Here is an 18,572-nt window from a genome sequence, read left to right on the forward strand (position 1 = left end):
CAGTAATAACCAGCACGCACGCACACACACACACAGACACACAGACACACACACACACACACACACACACACACACACACACACACACAGAGAGAGAGAGAGAGAGAGAGAGAGAGAGAGAGAGAGAGAGAAAACGGAGAATAGGGCAAACTCACATACAGTCACTCAATTTCCCCATTCTTCCTCAAAACTATAGACAGTCTAGTTCACATAATTAGCCAAAAATTATAAAAAGATTGGTGTATTTTGGATGGTGCTTCATCAGTTTCCAGTAGAATCCAGTAGAAACAGATCACAAATCAGAGTTCCAATATACTCTCCTTTTTTTCTCCCTTTCTTTCTAGAGTAGCTGATATTTATTGAGTATTTTCTGTGTATCATAAAATATGCTGTTAACGCTGTTTGCATGACCCCATGTAACCCTGAAGACAATTCTACTGGATGTGTATTATTTTTATCCCTATTTTATAGATGGGAAAACCAAGACCTAGAGAGGTAACTTCCCTGAGGTCGCTCAAAAAGGAAGTGATGGAACCAGGATTTGCAGTTTCTATCCTGCCGCCAACTGTATCATCCTGGAAACCCATGAAACACTCTTTACTGTTTACATTCTGTAAAATGGGCCTCCCTCCCAGGGATAATGTGGGAATGAATAAGACGACACGTTTATTAAGTGCCACAGAGAAAGAATACATTGTGCCTACAGGATATTACTTTTTGAAATGTTTTAGACATTAATCTTTTCTACAGAAAATCAAATGCTACATCCTGTACATTTATTATCATCTTGTATGTCTGATCCTTAAAGAATTATTTTCAGGTCCTTTTCCTCAAAATGTTCATGCATGCCTTTTCCTTGCTGATAGTCAATGGGACTACTCAAAAATTATTTTATTTTTATGTGTAATCAACCCTAAAGGCAGATATTCTGGTGTCACCAGAGATTAGTGGAAAGAGCTCTCAGGATCGGAGTTCCAGTCCCAGCCCTGCTGCTGCTCCCGGTGACTCCTGATGGTCCCTGATTGCTGCATTTACACTGGATGGGGTTGGGCTGCAACAGAGGGACTCAAAGTTTTCTCCACCACAATATAGGATGGATGGTTTTCACTTTCACAAACCCAGATCTAGGAGAAACCCAAAAATGTTTTGCAAAGATGCAGAACAAGTGTGACGGCAGACTTTTTTTCCTAACTGCAAGAACTGTAATAATTAATGTCTGTTATCTTACCACACAGTAGATAAGATAGACTGAGGGTTATGAGCAATTCACAGGAAGCTGGCTGTAACTCCACCGCTTTACTCCCAATCAGGAGAGTATTTCAGAATTCAAGTGAGTAATCCTGGTGACCGGAATAGGAATTATCTGCAATCTAATCTATTTTTTAAAAACAAATAATTTCCAAAAAGCAGCTTGTATACCAGATCACCATTCTGTGGTTGAGAACCACTGGGCAAATGATTCTCAGATCTCTTCTAACACAAACATCTCTCTTCATGGTCTTGAGGCTTTTGTCCAACACACCTGCACAGTAGTCTTTCTGGATTCACTGCTCTGAAGATGAGTTACACAGCACAATTACTTCGAAATTTTGTCCAGTTTGCTAATCTAAAAAAAAAAAGAGTGCTGTAGCAGCTCCTTGAAAAAACTTAAGAACATGCCCAAGAAGAAAATAAAATGTCAACCCCGTCACTGCTCCTGCAGAATCCTGAGAGGCATGAAAATGTCATGTTGCCCAGTGTCACTTGGCTTGAGAAGATTATTGTCATCTGGAGCAATGATGGCCTCCATCTCAGTGTAGAGGAATTAACAGAACCCACTGATTCTTAGGTGCCTGAATCCCTCAAGTGAGAAATCATTTAGGTCAAAATTGTCTACATTCATTTTTACATTTAACATGTCACCCTATTTATTTATTACCCTTTGGGATTCTTAAAAACCTGCTTAGAAAATTTATAGAAAATATTTTGAATCTCCATAAGGACATTGCAATTTTTGTTATAATTTCCCTTTTAAACATTTTAGTCACTTAGTATTTACCTTATTTATCCTGGCACAAAGGCTTCAAGAACAGGATATTCTCCTTAAGTCCTATTTTAGCTATAATGTGGCAAATCACAGACCAGTTTTTCTCATTTTTTATATGGCAGTTTTGGAATTTCCATAGCTTATGTTCTGAGCCAACAAAAACACAGAGGGAATTTTTGAATTCAATTGGTTTACTTCACAATGTTACTTCTTACAAATATATTTGTGTAGCAGGGAGGTGAACTTTTAAGTGCGATTTGGAAATGGAAAGTTGGTTTTTTGTGAAATCAGAAGGAAAAAGGATAAAAATAGTTTGCATCTGACGCGATACCACATCCTAGGAAAAAGTCATGCTTAAGTTTATCTGCAAGGCTTTCCTGGAGAGCCACCGTTGTAGGAAAACAAAAAAAGGTCTGGGGTTGAGCTGAACTGAGACTGTTTTGAAAGTAGGCACTGCTAGAGCAGAAGGGGCACTCGCCACGGGATAAGAAAACTTTGCTTCTAGTCCCAGTTTTCCTATTACCTAGCTGTGTGCTTTCAAGGAGATTAGTTAACCTCTCTGATCCTCAATTTCTTCTTCCATCTGATGGAGATAAAAATACCCTGAGTACTTCTTAGGATCATTAGGAGGCTCATGAGAGATAAAATATATTAAAGATTTTTAAAAATTATAAAGCACTTTACAAATGTGAGATATCTTTATAAAAACCTTTCTTTAATCCAATTAACCTTTGAATATATGATGCCTAAATTGGATGAGATGGCAAGACTAATTGGGACATTTTAGCTTGTCAGGATATGGTGTTTTTTTCTTGATGAATCCTGTCTTTCCTTACGTCCTTCTTCACAAGTCCAAGCTTCTGAACTCGTTATCAATAACTCTGTCTACATTTCTTACTCAATGCCAATTCTTTCATTATGCTGTCTAGAATTTAAGATTAGTTATCTGCAAAATCTCTGATAACCTCTATCTTCACTAAGCTGTTCCTTCATCAGTTTTATTCCCATGGAAGACTGGCTTGGTTTGATAACACTCTTGCCACTGGAGTCCTGTCAGACAGTGACCCCCCATAAGCCACTGAGACTGGAGTTTAGATTCGGGATCTTCCTTTTTCTCATTGCCAATTCCAAAACATTTTTCCTCATCACTACTGCCCAAAGTCCGTCTTCTTTAACTTCCTGATACCTTCTGGTGACCCTACTTTGTTAATTATCTTGACACCTGTTTCAATCTCTTCCTCTCCACCACTCCTACCTTTTATTCTTAGTAACCTGAATATCCTCATGGACCTGGCCTTTGAATTCCTTGACCTCTTTGCTTATAATAATCATGGCCTCTACCAAACCTTAGTCATTCCTTCTCATAGTCATTCTCTAAAACTTGTCATCACCTATAATATTCCTAACTGAAATTTTGATACTGAGTCCCATTTTCTGACCACTTCCTCCTTACTTTTTTCAACTCATTGACTTGCCTTCCCTCTGCAAGTCTATTTGCTATTCATACATCTTTGTTTAGCTCCACTGAAAGGTAAACTCCATGAAGGCAGAGATAGCTTGCTTTGTCACTGCTGTCTTCCTGAGCTCTGTATTCCTGATTAGAGTAGTGTTTACAATTGGATGCTTAAAAATCATATGTATATAAAGGAAATGAAACAGACCAACAGAAGTCCAAAAAAGGCACAGCTTGTATTATTGCACTTGGAAGAAGTATGCTGTCAGGGCAGCATAATACTCAGGTCTCACAAGTCCAAGTGGGGGAGAAAAACACAGAGCACAGACCCCCAGGTAGTATTTATTCTGGATTCTCCAGTGAGTTTGAAAATATTTAATATTTTTGAAACATTCAACTAGAGTTCTTTACAGAAATTCCTGTATTCCTAGGACAGTGCTTGGCTCACAGGAGGCACTCAATAAATACTCATTTTGTCACCAGCCTTAGCTGTGGAGGGGAAATAGACATGTTCATGTCCAGGGGCTCAAATAGAAATATTGGGACGAACAGAGTAAGTACAAGAGCCTCAGCCAACAGCAGAAAGTCGGTCTAAAGCATAAAAAGCAATAGCATGCTTTTAAAAAAAATATATGCAATAGGAGTTCCATGAAGTTCCTGCAGAGGAATATGTGCCTTGCAAGAGGACCTGTGTTGGTTTGCTTAGAGTCATAACGCCTGGAAGAGCAGGTATTGGGCCAATTTGCCTCCAGTTCTTTAGCTACTTGCTGTTAGCTCAGAAATCACAATGATGGAAGAGAATGACTTTGCAGACCATCTATCTTGCCCTCTTCTTCTTTGCCGATGAAAAAACTTGGACTCTAGAAGTGAAGACTCTTGCCCTAGATTATATTTTTATTTATAGAACTGAGGCAAGAACCCAGGTGTTCTTACCCTTGACTGCTTCTTTTTCCTTCATGGGGTCCTGCAAATGTCAAAATGTCTTTCTAAACAGTTCCGTGCAGTGCTGAGCTACAGTTCTTAAAATGGGCCTAGGTTACAAAAAACCTTATGTGTTTTTTATGAATATTGGAATTTTAATTTAGCACATAAATTTTAATAATTATCACATTTTAAAGGGAGATTTCTAAAGGTATTATGCTTTGGAGGAAAATATGCTCTAGTCAAATGGTAGAAAAAATTTTTTTATTGTTTTCTACGCAAAACTCTGGCCATTGTAAATCATAAGATCATTGCCAAATGAAATAAGCAATTTATTAATAGATCTAACACATTTTGGTTGATAGTGATTTTCTTTCATGGCACGGGCTTCTGGGTCCTCTAAGTAACAACATCTATGGGAAGGTGCACCTCTCCCAGAACCACTGAAGTGGAGATGACTTGGCGGAATGTACCACGTAGTCAGCTGGGCGTAAGAAGCCACAGCTCACTGTCCGTGTGATCTTGCTCAACTAAACTTCGCTGAGCCTCACTTTCCTGATGAACGCTGTGGAGATAAAAACAGCCACCTTACCTCTTTCCTAGGGGTGTTGTGAGGCTCACAGGTGATAACCTTAAGGCATTTTGGAAAACGCTTTAGCTGAGCAGCTTACACAAATGCAAAGCGTCGTTAATACCAGAAGGAGGCCCTGAACGATTGCCTCAGTGGTTACCTGTTGGTGGGACAGCGCCCGGCAGCTCACAAGGCACGTGCTTGTTGATTTCATATCACGTCACAGGCCCTGGGGCAGACAGAGCATCAGCCCACCTGACCAGTAGAAACAGGAAAGGCTTCATACCCAAAGAGTTCAAATCTGCTGAGGGAGTAAAGCCCATGCTGGAAATAGTAAGTAATGGAACAGTTTCAAGGCGAAGTGTTTTTTAAGAAGGCCAGAGGTGGGGATTAGCAGAGAGCAGGGGAGAGCCATCCCAAAGAGCAGGACTGCAATGCACACAGAGACAACTTTGTCCATGTGAAGTGCCGAACTTAATAGCTGGGAGAGTCAGAACATAAATGATTAAATTCCAAATTCTGTGAAATACATCTACAAAAGAGAAAAAAAGAAATAATTTTCATATCAACGGTACTTCCTGTTATTATTTTGTGTAGCAATTTAGTGCCAGATTAAAAATTCAGTAAGTCACTCTTACCAGGTGTATGTGCTTTATTAAGTAATCATTTTTACTCATAATGAAGGATGAGTAACATTATTCTCAAAATTCCAGAAAGTCACAATAAATGGTGAAGTAGGATTTTAACCATTGATCCTTCCTATAGTTTGCTTTCCAAAAAATTTCAAACTGATATCAGCTTGCTAAAATGCATTTTATTTTCTGGCAAGACAGAAACAAGTGGCCTTTTCTTCTGAGTCACAATTATGTGGAAATTCTTTACTGATACCATCCAGCTATTCTTCATTCTGACAGAGGAACTGCCTTCAGCTTCATTCATATATTCCCAGGGTCAACACAGCACCTGTATAGTTGTTTCTCAATAAACATTTTATGACTTGAACTGAATTAGTAAATTGTGACAGACTCTGTTAATTGCCTACTTATCATCATTCTCTTCTTCTTATAAACAGAATCCTGATTTATTTGGGGGCAACAATATATTCAGTTAAAATATGCAACCTCCCATTTGAGATATAAGTCGAGTCACTACCTGGGACTTCGTGGAATGCTTTTTACAAGGAGATAATTTCCACTGGCTTTGTCCTTTCTCCCTTCACTTTTTCTTGGTTTTTCTGCCTGAAATGCAGATGTAATGTTTGGAGATGAGGCAGCCGTCTTAGCATCACAAGGGTTAACGACATGCCATGGATGACAAAACCAGAGACCAGAATCAATATTGGTTCTCGATGTTTTCATCAAGTAGTTGAACCAGCCTTGAACTGCAGACCCTTAGATCTCACATTAGTTAAGTTGCTGTGAAAGATTTCTATTACATAGGGGCAAATGGAGTCATAGTCATAGATTTTTTGAATCTATCCAGAGTGGTAATTCTCAAAGTGGGGAGGAACTGATGTTGTAGAATCTACCCCAGGGCTCTGTCACTTTCCCTACCACATTCTGACATGCCCTCCAAAAAAGAAGTTGCTCTTCCTCTCACCCTGGTGAGACTGGCCACCATAATGAGGCACTGTTACTACTGGGAACATCACTTGCCTCAAATGCGTGAGGTCCCTCAAGAAACAGCTGGGAACTTTTGCTCCAGGAGGGCCAGAACAAGTCGATTATTTGCAAGTTCTAAGAGAGCTGGAGTTGCCACAAACGTGTTGGTTATTAAACAGGCTGAAAGAAGCATGCCTGAAACTTTTCCAGTTCCAACCAGAGCAGCATCAGAATGTGTAGAATTTTGAAGGGGACAATGAGGGGACTGGTGAAGTTAGGCTAGAAAGGGTGGATAACACCACCCACAATAACAAAATCTTAACATTGGAAGGAACCTTAATGACCATCCAGTTGGACATCTCATATAAGGCAAAGCTTGACCTCTACCATATTTTTAGGAGGTGTCATCCAACCTTGGTTGACAATATCCAGTGACTAAGAGTTGGTGAATTCATAAGGTCACCTATTCCACTGTTGAAAAGATTTAATAACTGGAATGCCCTTCTTCACAATGAACTTAATATGGTTGCATCTTATTACATGCCATTTATACAGAAATTTGCTATTCTTATTTAAAGAGATTTCCCATGATCACTTTCAATTTGATAGTCACAAAAGCCATGTGGATCACTAGAAATGACAGTATTATCCCTACTTGAGCATGTGTAGACAAGCCCAGAGAGGCTGCCTATGCTTGTGCAAGGTTTTGCAATTCCTAGATGGAGTAGCTGCATTTGAATTCAGGACTGCTGGGATCTGAGTCAAGCTCTCTCTCAGTTATTTATTTATTCAGTAGTGGTTTACTGAGCCCCTACTACCTACTGGTCACTGTGTTAAGTGTTGAGGCTCTTGTGGTGAACTGGATGCACACATTCCTGGCATTCCTAGAGTTAATAATCTAGGAATAATCTAGTAACTATCTACCAGTAAGTCCTACTTTTAGCATTTGGTATAACACAGAGCAGCAATTACATTCCTCTCTCTGCACACCAGTCGTTCAGTTATTACATGGCGTCATAGGTGTCTCTTATCCAAACTAAACATCCTGTTCTTTCAATAGCCCCTACCAGGTCAGGGATTTTGGAGCCATCTACCATCCTTATCACTTTCCTCTGGACACCCTCTATTTTGTCAGTCTCTCCCATAAGGAATAGCACCCTGAATCAGACACCTCTGCTCCCAGTCTGGTCCTGAAGACCATGGCCTCAGGTGATTGGAAGGTTGAATACTACAAGTGCACCTTAGGCTTAACATCTCTTTTGGGTTTTCATGGCAATGTTGGCTTGTCTTCACTTTATGATTCACTAAAACCATCAGAGGGTCTTTCTATGCATTGCCATCAAGTCAAATCTCTTCCGTATTTTACTCAAGCCTTTGATGTTTTACATTTAGATGCTGGACTTTAACGCATTCTCATTAAGTTTCACTTCATCATCTGGACCATTATTATGTCTTTTGAGATCCCTCTTATCTTGATTCTGTCATCTCTAAGGCTGACTATCTTTCTCAGTCTCTTATCATGAATAAATTAGATAATGATGCCTCCTGTGTTACTGATAAAAATGTTGAACTGAACGAGTTCAAAGGTGAAACACAGCCACGCTCTGTCCAGGTAGGTTAGTCCCAATCTTTTGACCTTACACTTGAAATTCTACTCACTCATTCATTCTGCAAATTTTAATGAATATCTTATTCTGGGCTGGAAGCTATGATGCAAAACTATGATGGAACGACTCAAGTGGTTACCTGAGTCTGTAAGTTAGGAAAGAGATACATGTTAACGGGTAAACGCAGCATGACAGGTGCTGCACTGCCAGCATGCTCTCGTGTAGAGGTCACAGAGGAGAGCGCAGTCAGTTCAGCCTGGGAGGAGCAGGTGGGACGGCAAATGGCATCCAACTCAAAGGTATCATGAGGGACTTTATCCAATATATTGTCGAAACCACTATGAACTAATCCAATAGATTAGATTCCATTGTTCCAAGCTTGGAATCATATCCAAGCTCAGAATGGAAGTCATTTGCTATGACTTGTTCTTAGTGACCTCATTTGGGATCCCATTGGTCACCTTTGTCTTTACACCTCAGAGAGATGCGCTCAAGCCCTGTACTCCCCTTTAGATCTCCTCTGTGTTAAGCAGTGAACACAGATGGGTCGGATAGTCTTCTCCCATGGTGGGAGCATTGTAAAGGACCTCGAGATTGCTTGTTCACTGGCTAATTTTGCCTGAAGCCACACTCTGATGCTCAGCTATTTGGTAGGTGAAGCCACAGTTATACACCATCACAGCCCGACGGTAGCTTCTTCCGCTCTTTTTCTGTCCTTGTCCCTCCGTGGGAGCCTCATTAGTAGCCAAGTAGAGGTCCAGGAGCCTCTCCAGCCATGTGGGAACAGTTATCAGTTCTGAACCTCAGCTACTGGCCTTCTTCACTCATGGAGCACAGGACTGTTTATTACACACATATCTGTGAGTCTATAAGCTTTGGGATTTTCTTGTAGAATCCAGTATTTTTCTCACTTAGTATTTACATTTTATTGTTAGCATTTTGGAAGTTTCTTCCCCAGATTTCAATTTATAATATTTGTTATTGCCCTTTTGGGGGGATAAAAACCACGCATGAGCTACTAGGAAGGCAGAGGGAGATACAACGATGAACACGAACTGGTCTGGGACCATGGTAGGAACTGATGGTCCAGTGGAGGAGGAAGACCTGCACGTGTACAATACAAGGAAGTGGCTCTTCCGGTTTCTTTTTGATGGGCAAGCGTTTTGCAAAGACTTGGGTATGGGCAGGGCAAAAACAGACATTTTAAAATATCCTTCAAAAAGGTATCTCACTGGAGGGGAAAACAAGCATAAAATTGTCATCATCTCCCATATAACAAAAACAAATTATTTTTCATGTTTTCACTGTGTTTGTGGTTAAGTCTCACAGTCTAAGAGATTTACTACTTCAGATGAATTTCATTCATTTGCATTTAAATCTGCAAAAGAATTCCAATTTTCTAGTAACTGAACCCAAAGAGTTGGTAACTTTTCTAAAACAAAAGAGGAAAATTATTTCTCCTGTTTTGGTAGCATTCCTCCACTTTCTACTCAAGAATATCATTTCAGAAAGTTGCTGTTTGTGGTCAAAAGAACTATTTTTGTGAATAAAAGTATAAAACTTAGCAGTTATGCTGTCTCCCTTTAAAAAAAATCTCATCAAAAGAAAAGCTCTTTTCCTTTTTCTTGCAAGAGAAAATTTAGTCTCTATTTTAGAATTGCTAATGTATTTTCATCATGGAGAATAATTGGTTCACATGGCATAGTGCTTGTTTAGACACCTCAAAAACTAGAGTAATTTACTGTTTCTCCCTCCCTCCCTCCCTCCCTCCCTCTATCTCTCTTCCCCTATTGGAGTCAGAAAGCCTCGTTCTGTGACAAGCATAACTTTAGATCTTCCTTGCAAAAACATCCTTTTGGAGTGAAAATCAGGAAAGGTTTTAATTTTATAGCCTTGGAAGTGCTTTATTTTTCTGGGGGCAGAGAGAGGAGTTTCAGCACTGAGAGCAACGGAAGGGGTTAATATTGGACTTGGCTGGGTGTCAGCTAAACTTTTTTTCTGGCTCTGCTCCGAGTTTCCCCTTGAAGGGATTTCCCTCCCTCCGCCTCTGAGCCTCTGCAACAAGACCCTTTATAAAGAGCAGACTTTCTATCTCATTCCTCACTGAACCTCCCTGGCTCCAGGAGCTCAAGACTCTTCCCAGCCACTTTCAGGGGGACAGAAAGAAGGGTTTGGGGACCGTTATTTCCTCATCACAACAGCGACTTAAAATGCCTAGGAAGATGGTCGTGATCTTTGCAGCCTCAAGTATACTTTGGATGGTGTTTGCAGCTTGTAAGTTCTGCTCCTTGATCTGCTCCAAATGCTAGCATTCTATTTTACCCTGATTTTGGCTTTAGTCAGTTTTGCTCTGGTAGTGAAGAAAGGCACTAGGGTTTTTAAACGGTGGGAAAACCTAGTGGAACCTAACTTTTAATGTGCTATTGAACATTGCTATACACCACTGTCCTGTCACAGCTGGAGCTGCAAGCTGATGTTTTCTGGGTACCTTTTCTCCAAAGTCAGATGAGTAATTGGATTCTATCTCTAGTAAGTTCTATCTCTGTAGTTTCCAGTAGTTGATATGAGCTCGAACTTAGCTAGTCACAAAACAACTCCGATTAATGGGCATCACGGTCAGAAGTGAGAGTTCTCCTATGTGAAGATGATTTCAACACCTTTTGGCAGTGACTCCAATGCTGCCCTGCGTTGGTTTGAAGCAGTTTAGGAAAGAGACCAGCCGGATGGTATTCTGAGTGTTATATTAGAACAGAGAAGAGGGAGAGGAATACTGAATAAGCAGTGGTTAAGTTTGTTTTTCTCTTTTTGCCTTCACAGCTCAAGCTTTTAAAATTGAGACGTCCCCTGCCTCCAAAATTATTGCTCAGCTTGGTGACTCCATTTCAATGACTTGCAGCACAACACACTGTGAGTCCCCAGCTTTCTCGTGGGCAGCTCTCATGGACAGGCCGCTGAATGGGAAGGTGATAAACGAAGGGAACAGATCTACGCTGGTCACGAATCCTGTTAATTTGGAGAATGACTACTCTTATTTGTGCTTCGTGACTTGTGAGTCGAAGAAACGTCGAAGAGAATTCTCAGTGGAGATCTATTGTGAGTACTTTAGAGAATATTTGATTTTCTCTTAATTTTACTTTAAAATAAGTTTTTTTTAAAGGATAGTTTTAAAAGAAAACTTACAAAGAATATTTTCCAGATTTTTGGCTAGAGGACAAGTGCACCAAGAAAGCTAGAGACAGCTGAATCTGGCACTAGACAGAAGTCCAAATCCTGGCTTCTGTCCCAGCTCTGCCACAAACATGGTGACCATGGGTAAGACTCAGCTTCTCTGGGCTTTCCTTTTCTTAGTCATAAAGGAAAGATCTCTAAGATTTTTTTTTTTCATTTTATTTTTTAAAATATACTTCTATTTGATTGTAGCCTTATATTTACTTGTCCACGTGCCTAAATGATTTATGAATTCCATCCTTCAGGGATTTTCCATTTATTTATTTTTATGCAATTTGGTGCTTAAAATTAGTTTAAAGATTAAGCAGGAGCTCTATCATTTAGCAATGGGCTTCTGTATAAAATTTTCCCCTTAGGCAGAAGAAAAATAGCTGCAAAAATTTCACTCATTTGACTTCGGCAGAGACAAATTTAGGTTTTGTTTTTGTTTTTGTTTGGTGCCATTAAGTCTTAATGTTCAATCACACCACCTTAAGGATATTTGAATTAGATGAATTAGATTTGCCTTGTGAATGGGGAATGAATATCTCTTTACCAGCCAGCCAAAATGTATCCCATTCCATTCTCAATCCAGCAAATAAAGTTAGCAACAGGAGTGGAAAAATGACCTAAAATAGATCACTTGCCTTCCTGTTACTGGTGACTGATCTTTCAAAAAACCTGGAATCCTTTATTTCTTTGTGAAGACCTTGTTTGATTATCTTATATTTGTGTTGGTTTTCTTCTGCTGTAGTGGAACCCAGCTTTGTCCAGTAACTTTAACTGATTCTTCAACAAGCCCATATGCTGCTAATGCTTCCCAAGAACCTGCCTGGCCGGCTGCTTTCAATTATGCTGGTTGTACATGCATAGTTTATGTCTGTGCAGCCCTCTGAGCTCCTTGAAAGGCCCCCTTATGTAAATACAGGGAGACGTAGGGAATTCTTATATTACCTGACAGCAAACTATGTGGATTACAGGCACATTTCTTACAGAATATGACAGACTCATTGGTGGAAAAATGAAAAATACTGTTTCTTCACATAGCAAAGCCTTTCAATTCCTTTGCCTTTCTTCATAAGTGCCAAATAGTTGAAGATTTCAAAGAGAGAAATGAAGCCGCTTCTGGCTTAAATTATCTTGCCTGAGATTTTTTTTTTTCAATAATGTCTGTCTCTCATTATGTTTAACAGTCCTGTCTCCTTCCCACATTTGATTGTAATATTCTTTAGAGTTAGGACCTTTGTATTCTGCTTATTTCACAGATTTGAATCAAGCCAGTGTATTACCATTGTGACGTTTTGCAATGAAAAGTAGCCTTGCAAAGGAGGCAATGGTTCTTCTGAACTAGTGTGTTCCCTTGTCACTAAAAAGTTCAAACAGAGCATTGGTTAGGACATTGAGTTAGGCATTTCTGGAGGCAAATCTGCCTCCCAGAATTTACAGCTTGCACAGGCATACCTTTCTGATGGATGAATTCCTGTCAGAGGCACCATTTTCAGAAGCCAGTTATTTAAAGTTGCTCTTTTCATTTCTTTGTGTATCTTGCCCAATGACTATTCTTTGCAATGACATTCTAAGCCTCAGGTTCCTTATCCGTAAAAAGAAATATACCTGCCCTGACTAAAATAAGACAATGTGATATGATATAATACACACCTGCAGTAGCCGTACAGAATAAGAGACATCCTGAGTTTAAATCCCAGCTTTACCTTTACTATCTGTGTGACCTTAGGAAAGTTACGCCAATGTGCTAAGTCTATGTTTTCATATCTGTGAAATGTGGTCTCTATTTCTTAGAGTTACTGTGCGAATAAAATAAAGTCATTTATGTTAAAATGAATAGCACAGTGATTGGCACATATAAGTATTTAATAAACATGAATATCTTCTCCCTTCTTTTACTCCAATAATATGCAACCCTTAGTACGTGCTGGATCCGAACTGAAGAACTCTCTCAAAGGTGATTCTCATTCTTGAACTCACCTAGAACCATGAAAGGCTATTTAAACAATTAATTCTGCTGTATTAATACTATATTCACAAAAATATTAGTCTTAGTTTATAGTACGTTAAGTCAGTAAGGAATCTTATACAGCATGAACAAAAAGGCCACTCACATGTATTCATTTGAACTTTGCAGCTTTCCCTAAGGACCCAGAGATTCATTTCAGTGGCCATCCAGAGCTTGGGAAGCCAGTCACTGTCACGTGTTTTGTCCCTGATGTTTACCCGTCTGATAAGCTGAAGATAGAATTACTGAAGGGCAACCAGTTCCTGAGTCAGAAGGAATTTCTGGACCCTGCGGATGTTAAGTCCCAGGAAACGAAGAGTTTGGAAGCAACTTTTACTCCTGCTGACGAGGATAATGGGACAGCTCTTGTTTGTCGAGCTACATTAAATGTTTATGAAATTGATTCTGAGCCTCAAGTAAGGGAGACTACGGAACAACTGCACATCTACGGTAAGTACTTATGTGATGGCTATGGGCATCTGGTCTCGGATGCATAGAGCAATAAACTGAGCAGCTAAAGTCAAGAAGAAACTCGTTTGTAGTTTTTACACTATTTTTATTCATTGAGAACATACTTGTCAACAGCATTATTTAAGAAGATGAGCACTGAATTGGGGTTGAGAAGACTTGAACTTGAGTTCTGGCTCCATTAACTGTGTGAACTTGGGTCACTTAATTTCTCAGTCTATCAAAGGGGGATAATAACACCACCTGGCTGGGTAGTAGGAGATGGGCTCAAGTGATACAACGTTTTTAAGCACATTTGGTAAACTCTTATAATATGCCTTGAAATATCAAGGCGCAGAGATTTCACAAGATGAGCGCTTACTCCGTGTGTGTGTGGTGTGTATGCTCACTTGCACACATGTGCGTGGAGTGGGAGAGAGGTATGCGGTTAGACTGTCTCTGTGCTCCCCGAGACTACTGAGGGATTTGAGGCAATCTCGCAGACTGGACTCTGTGCTTTGCGCTAGGCTAAAATGCTCTGGCCTGCTCTAGACACCATGCTTAAAAGGAGTATTGCCTTCGACTGCATGTTTAGCTGAAAGAGAAGGAGATGGAAAGGCTTTTATCAATATTTTGAGAAGAATACTCAAGATAGGAGGTATTTTTCCTGGAGAATAGAAAACTTGGAAACGAGAGCTATAATTAGGTATTTGAAAGACAGTCAGGTGGAAGAAGGATTTGATATATTTTTTAGCAGTAGAGGACTGAACCCTGACCACTGTGTAAAAGTTAGCTACAAAGAGGGAGATTTCAGCTCAAAAGGGGGGAAAATGTTCTAATTATTAGAGCTGTCCAAAAATCAAATGCGCTGTGTTTACTGTAAGGTGGGGGATTGCCTCACACCATTAAGTGTTGAAGCTGACTTGCAAGAACACTTGGCAAAGATGCTAAGATGGAACCTTATCTGGAAGATCAAACCACATTACCCTAAGGGTCTTTTTAAATTTCTGGGTATCTATGGTCATCCAAAAACACCAAACATCAAAAAAACGAATTCAATCAAATTAGTCAGACACTAGATTGACTAATTTTTATGACTCAGCAATTCTTTATACAGTTTGGCAGAGTTAAGTCTGTCAAGTTTGTGAAGGCATGTAAATACAGTCTGTGAGAGAAATGCAACAGCCCTGTTGGATCAAGATGATGCTTCACGGTTACTAACACTGTGCCCTGCCTCCTCAGTCTCGCCCAAGGACACGGTTATATCTGTGAGTCCCTCCACAAGACTGCAAGAAGGTGACTCCGTGACGATGACATGCTCCAGTAGAGGTCTACCAGCGCCACAGATTTTCTGGAGAAAGAAATTAGACAATGGGGATCTACAGCTCCTTTCTGAGAATGCAACGCTCACTTTAATTGCTATGAGGATGGAAGATTCTGGAACTTATGTGTGTGAAGGAGTTAATAAGGTTGGGCAAGACAGAGAAGAGGTGACATTAATTGTTCAAGGTAAGTGGAATGTGAAAAAGGCACAGTAAAGGTGCCATCATTCAGATTTGAGCAATCGTGAAATATCTTCAATGCCAAAATTATTTCGTTAAGTTTTATTGATGAACCATCTGATTGTCATGTACTTTAGCACAATTATGCATTCATCTCACTCATTCTTCTTGGCAATCTTTGCTGCCAGAGCTTCCATGGCTCTGCTTTTCCACTTCTTTTCCCTTTCTCATCATTCTTTCACGGCCTCATTCCTTGGCTTTCTCTCTTCCTTCTACCCCTTGAATACTAGTATTCTCGGGTCACCACGTCTGGCCCTCCTCTCAGCTCTCTCTGGACTCCCTGAGATGTGAACTGTGTTATATGCTGTTTATTCTGAAATCCATGTTCCTATTCCATATCACCAAAACCTGTCAGTTCTACCTCAAAATGATCCCTAGGGTCTGACCTATTTTCTTCAACCCTTTTGCCATTGCCTTGGTTTGTCATCTCTCATTTGGATTCCTGAAAGATGCCTTAAGTATCATCATTTATTGAACACCAGCTCTATTCCAGGCACTTTACATATGTTACCTGTAATCTTCAAGAAATAGCCAAAGAGTGAGTACTTTACATCCGTTTTACAGATGAGAGAATAGTGTCTCATAGAGACTAATAATGGCCTCCACTGTTTGTGCATCTAATATTTGCCAGGAATTCTACTTTCCACTTTATAGATGTTATCTCTTTAGTCTTTCTCACAACCTTGTGAGGTGAAAAAAAAATTCAAGCTCAGCCTGGCTCAGTCTGCCAAGAGTCACACAGCCCATTAGTGGTATTTGCTGTGATTGTAACATAAGCCCATTTAAATCCAAAACTCCATGATTTTTCAACTATAGCTAATTGTCTTTAAATGATCACTCTGCTATCATTCTGTCCCCCAACATAATCCTATGCACTGCTACCAGAGTTATCTACCTTAAACAAAAACGGTGCACATTTTATATGACTTCAGCCAAACAGTAACTGCATGTAAATTAAAATTCACATTTCTTAACATAGTTGCATGAAACTCCTCACAGTCTAGTCAGAAACTACCTTTGCAGCTTTGTTGCTGTCCCTGTGCCTCTGTTTATGCTGTTCCTTCTGCTTGGCGTGTCCTTTTCCTTCCTTCACCTGGCAAAGGCTCAGCCATCCTTCAAGATCAGGCTGACACCAGCCTCCCCATTGCAGAGTGTGTCAGGCAAAGCTGGTTGCTGATTCCTTCAGTACATTTAACACTTCTTATGAACATGTAGGCACTTTTGCTCAGTTTACCATGTATTAATTAAGAGCCTTTGTCCAAGAATCCAAGAATTGTGATTGGTGTTGGAGGTCCAGACATAAAAAGTTATGGTGATTGTCCTGGAGGAATTTCCAATCTAAAGGAGAGAGATACATCAGTAAATAGATAAATTAAACATTCTTTATTAAGAGCCAAAATAAGATACCTATTTAAGTGTGTCTTTCCATTAATTAAACTGTAAGTTTTTTAAACATAGGGACTTATGGGGTGTAAGGGACTATGTGTGTGTGCATGATTTAATATTTGGTTGCCTGCCATTAATAGGTGTTTAGTAGATACTGAATGAGTAAATTGTACACGTGGGCAAAACAAAGTTTGAAAATACGAAAACACGGAGTTTAAGCTTGGCTATAGCCAAAAAGATAAAATTCAAACTCATTATCAGTAGATGAACCGGTTGGATGTCAGGGTAGCGTTCTTAAGAAACCAGGAAGAACATGACACTAATAAAAGCATGTGAAGCTACTCGTCCGTTCTGGAGTAGCTCTACCCCACAATAAGCTGTGTTGCATTTCAATGTGAAAAGAAGGTGTGCTGTGGGGGCAGGCAGTGTGGTTTCGTGTTTTGCATCACAGGACGCTCACAACCGTCAGTACTAGAGAGAGGACTGAATGTTCAGTGGGGCTTTCAGTCAGCTCAGAGATGCTCCCTCAGGAGCCACAGGTCCACATGGCAGAGATGACGCCCCTGTAAAGAATGCTCTGAGACCCATCCACGGGCAGGAAGTTGATCTGTCTTTAAAGTTCTCCATTCTCGCCCTAACGTTTAAGGAATTCAGAAACTCTGGTTATAGTTCTGAATCATCTTTCTCTTTCAAAATCTGAGAGCACATTAGTTTATAAGGAAATTTGAGGAAAACATTCTTTGTAAGATACTATAATGTCCCAATTAGACAAACCAAACTGAGAGAAAAAAACTTTTGGTACAGATGACAACCCTGCACAATGTAATGTGTTTGGATTATTTACATACTGAGCTTTCTTCTCTCACCAGCCTGCTATTTACAAGGGCAATTTTTGGTGATTTTTCTGTGGAGTCTCATCTGTCACTTTCAGAGTTGCCCAAACGCTCCCAGTTGCGTCAGGGGAACAGAGTCAAGAGTCGGAATTCCCTTTCTCACCTGACAGCAGCCATCACAAAGCAGCCTGGGTGCCCAGCACGGATGGCACTGGCAGCCAAAGAGCTTCCCTGGATATTTGAGACTTAGGAGTTTGCCCTGGCATCTCAAATTAACTGCGAAGTATTTTTATAATGTGTCAAACAAATTTAAGAGGTGGCTTGCATATCACTTTAATGTTGAGGTTTTGACTTGCTTTGAGTGTGATTCTGTGCGACTTTCAATGGTGTAACTTTATACTGTTGATGCAGAAGCTCTAAGTGCTGGTCCATTATGGGTATTGCTTCTAATCAGAAGACGTATTTTTATAGCGTTTTCCAGTACTTCTCTGAGATTTTGTTTTATCGCCCCATGAGGATGACCTGATTTAGTTGTTCCAGCCGTGGAAGAGCTGGGATTTTGAATCAGACCCACCTGGCTTCAAGTTTTCATTTTTGCTCCTTGCAAGCTGGGTAAAGTTATTTAGCATTTCTGAGCCTAAATTTCCTCAAGAAGAAAGAGGAGGAAGGGGAGGAGAAAGGGATGGAGGAGGAAAAGCAGAGAAGCACAAGGAGAAAGTGAAAGTGGAGGAGAAGAATTAGTGGTACCAGGGCATGAAGTTGAGAAGGTGAAGCGAGATAATGGATGCAAAGTGGTTTACACAATGCTTGACACGCCAGAGCCTCTCAAATGTCTGAGCTTCTGTGCACAATTACAGGGATTTGATGAACTACACCTGGGTGGAGATTGAATTCTTGTTATGAAAAGATGCCAGTCTTGGTCTTGACAAAGTTTTATCCTCATT

General features: G+C 40.1%; 1 protein-coding gene across 2 annotated transcripts in view; it reads left to right on the top strand.

The window, feature by feature from the left end:
* VCAM1 (vascular cell adhesion molecule 1) overlaps window positions 1–18,572 on the top strand; it is a 56,604-nt gene that overhangs the window by 27,974 nt on the left and 10,058 nt on the right. Inside the window, exons 1-4 of one of the 2 annotated variants that reach the window (XM_006190945.3) lie at window positions 10,217–10,453; window positions 10,997–11,272; window positions 13,530–13,850; window positions 15,090–15,356. In XM_006190945.3, the coding sequence (XP_006191007.3) occupies window positions 10,390–10,453; window positions 10,997–11,272; window positions 13,530–13,850; window positions 15,090–15,356 (928 nt within the window). In that variant the 5' untranslated portion in view covers window positions 10,217–10,389. Of the gene's footprint in view, window positions 1–10,216; window positions 10,454–10,996; window positions 11,273–13,529; window positions 13,851–15,089; window positions 15,357–18,572 lie in introns of those variants that run through there. The other variant, XM_032487201.1, reaches the window with a different exon arrangement.

The sequence above is a fragment of the Camelus ferus genome, chromosome 9 (assembly GCF_009834535.1).
Source record: "Camelus ferus isolate YT-003-E chromosome 9, BCGSAC_Cfer_1.0, whole genome shotgun sequence".
In the NCBI taxonomy this organism is placed as follows: Eukaryota; Metazoa; Chordata; class Mammalia; order Artiodactyla; family Camelidae; genus Camelus; species Camelus ferus.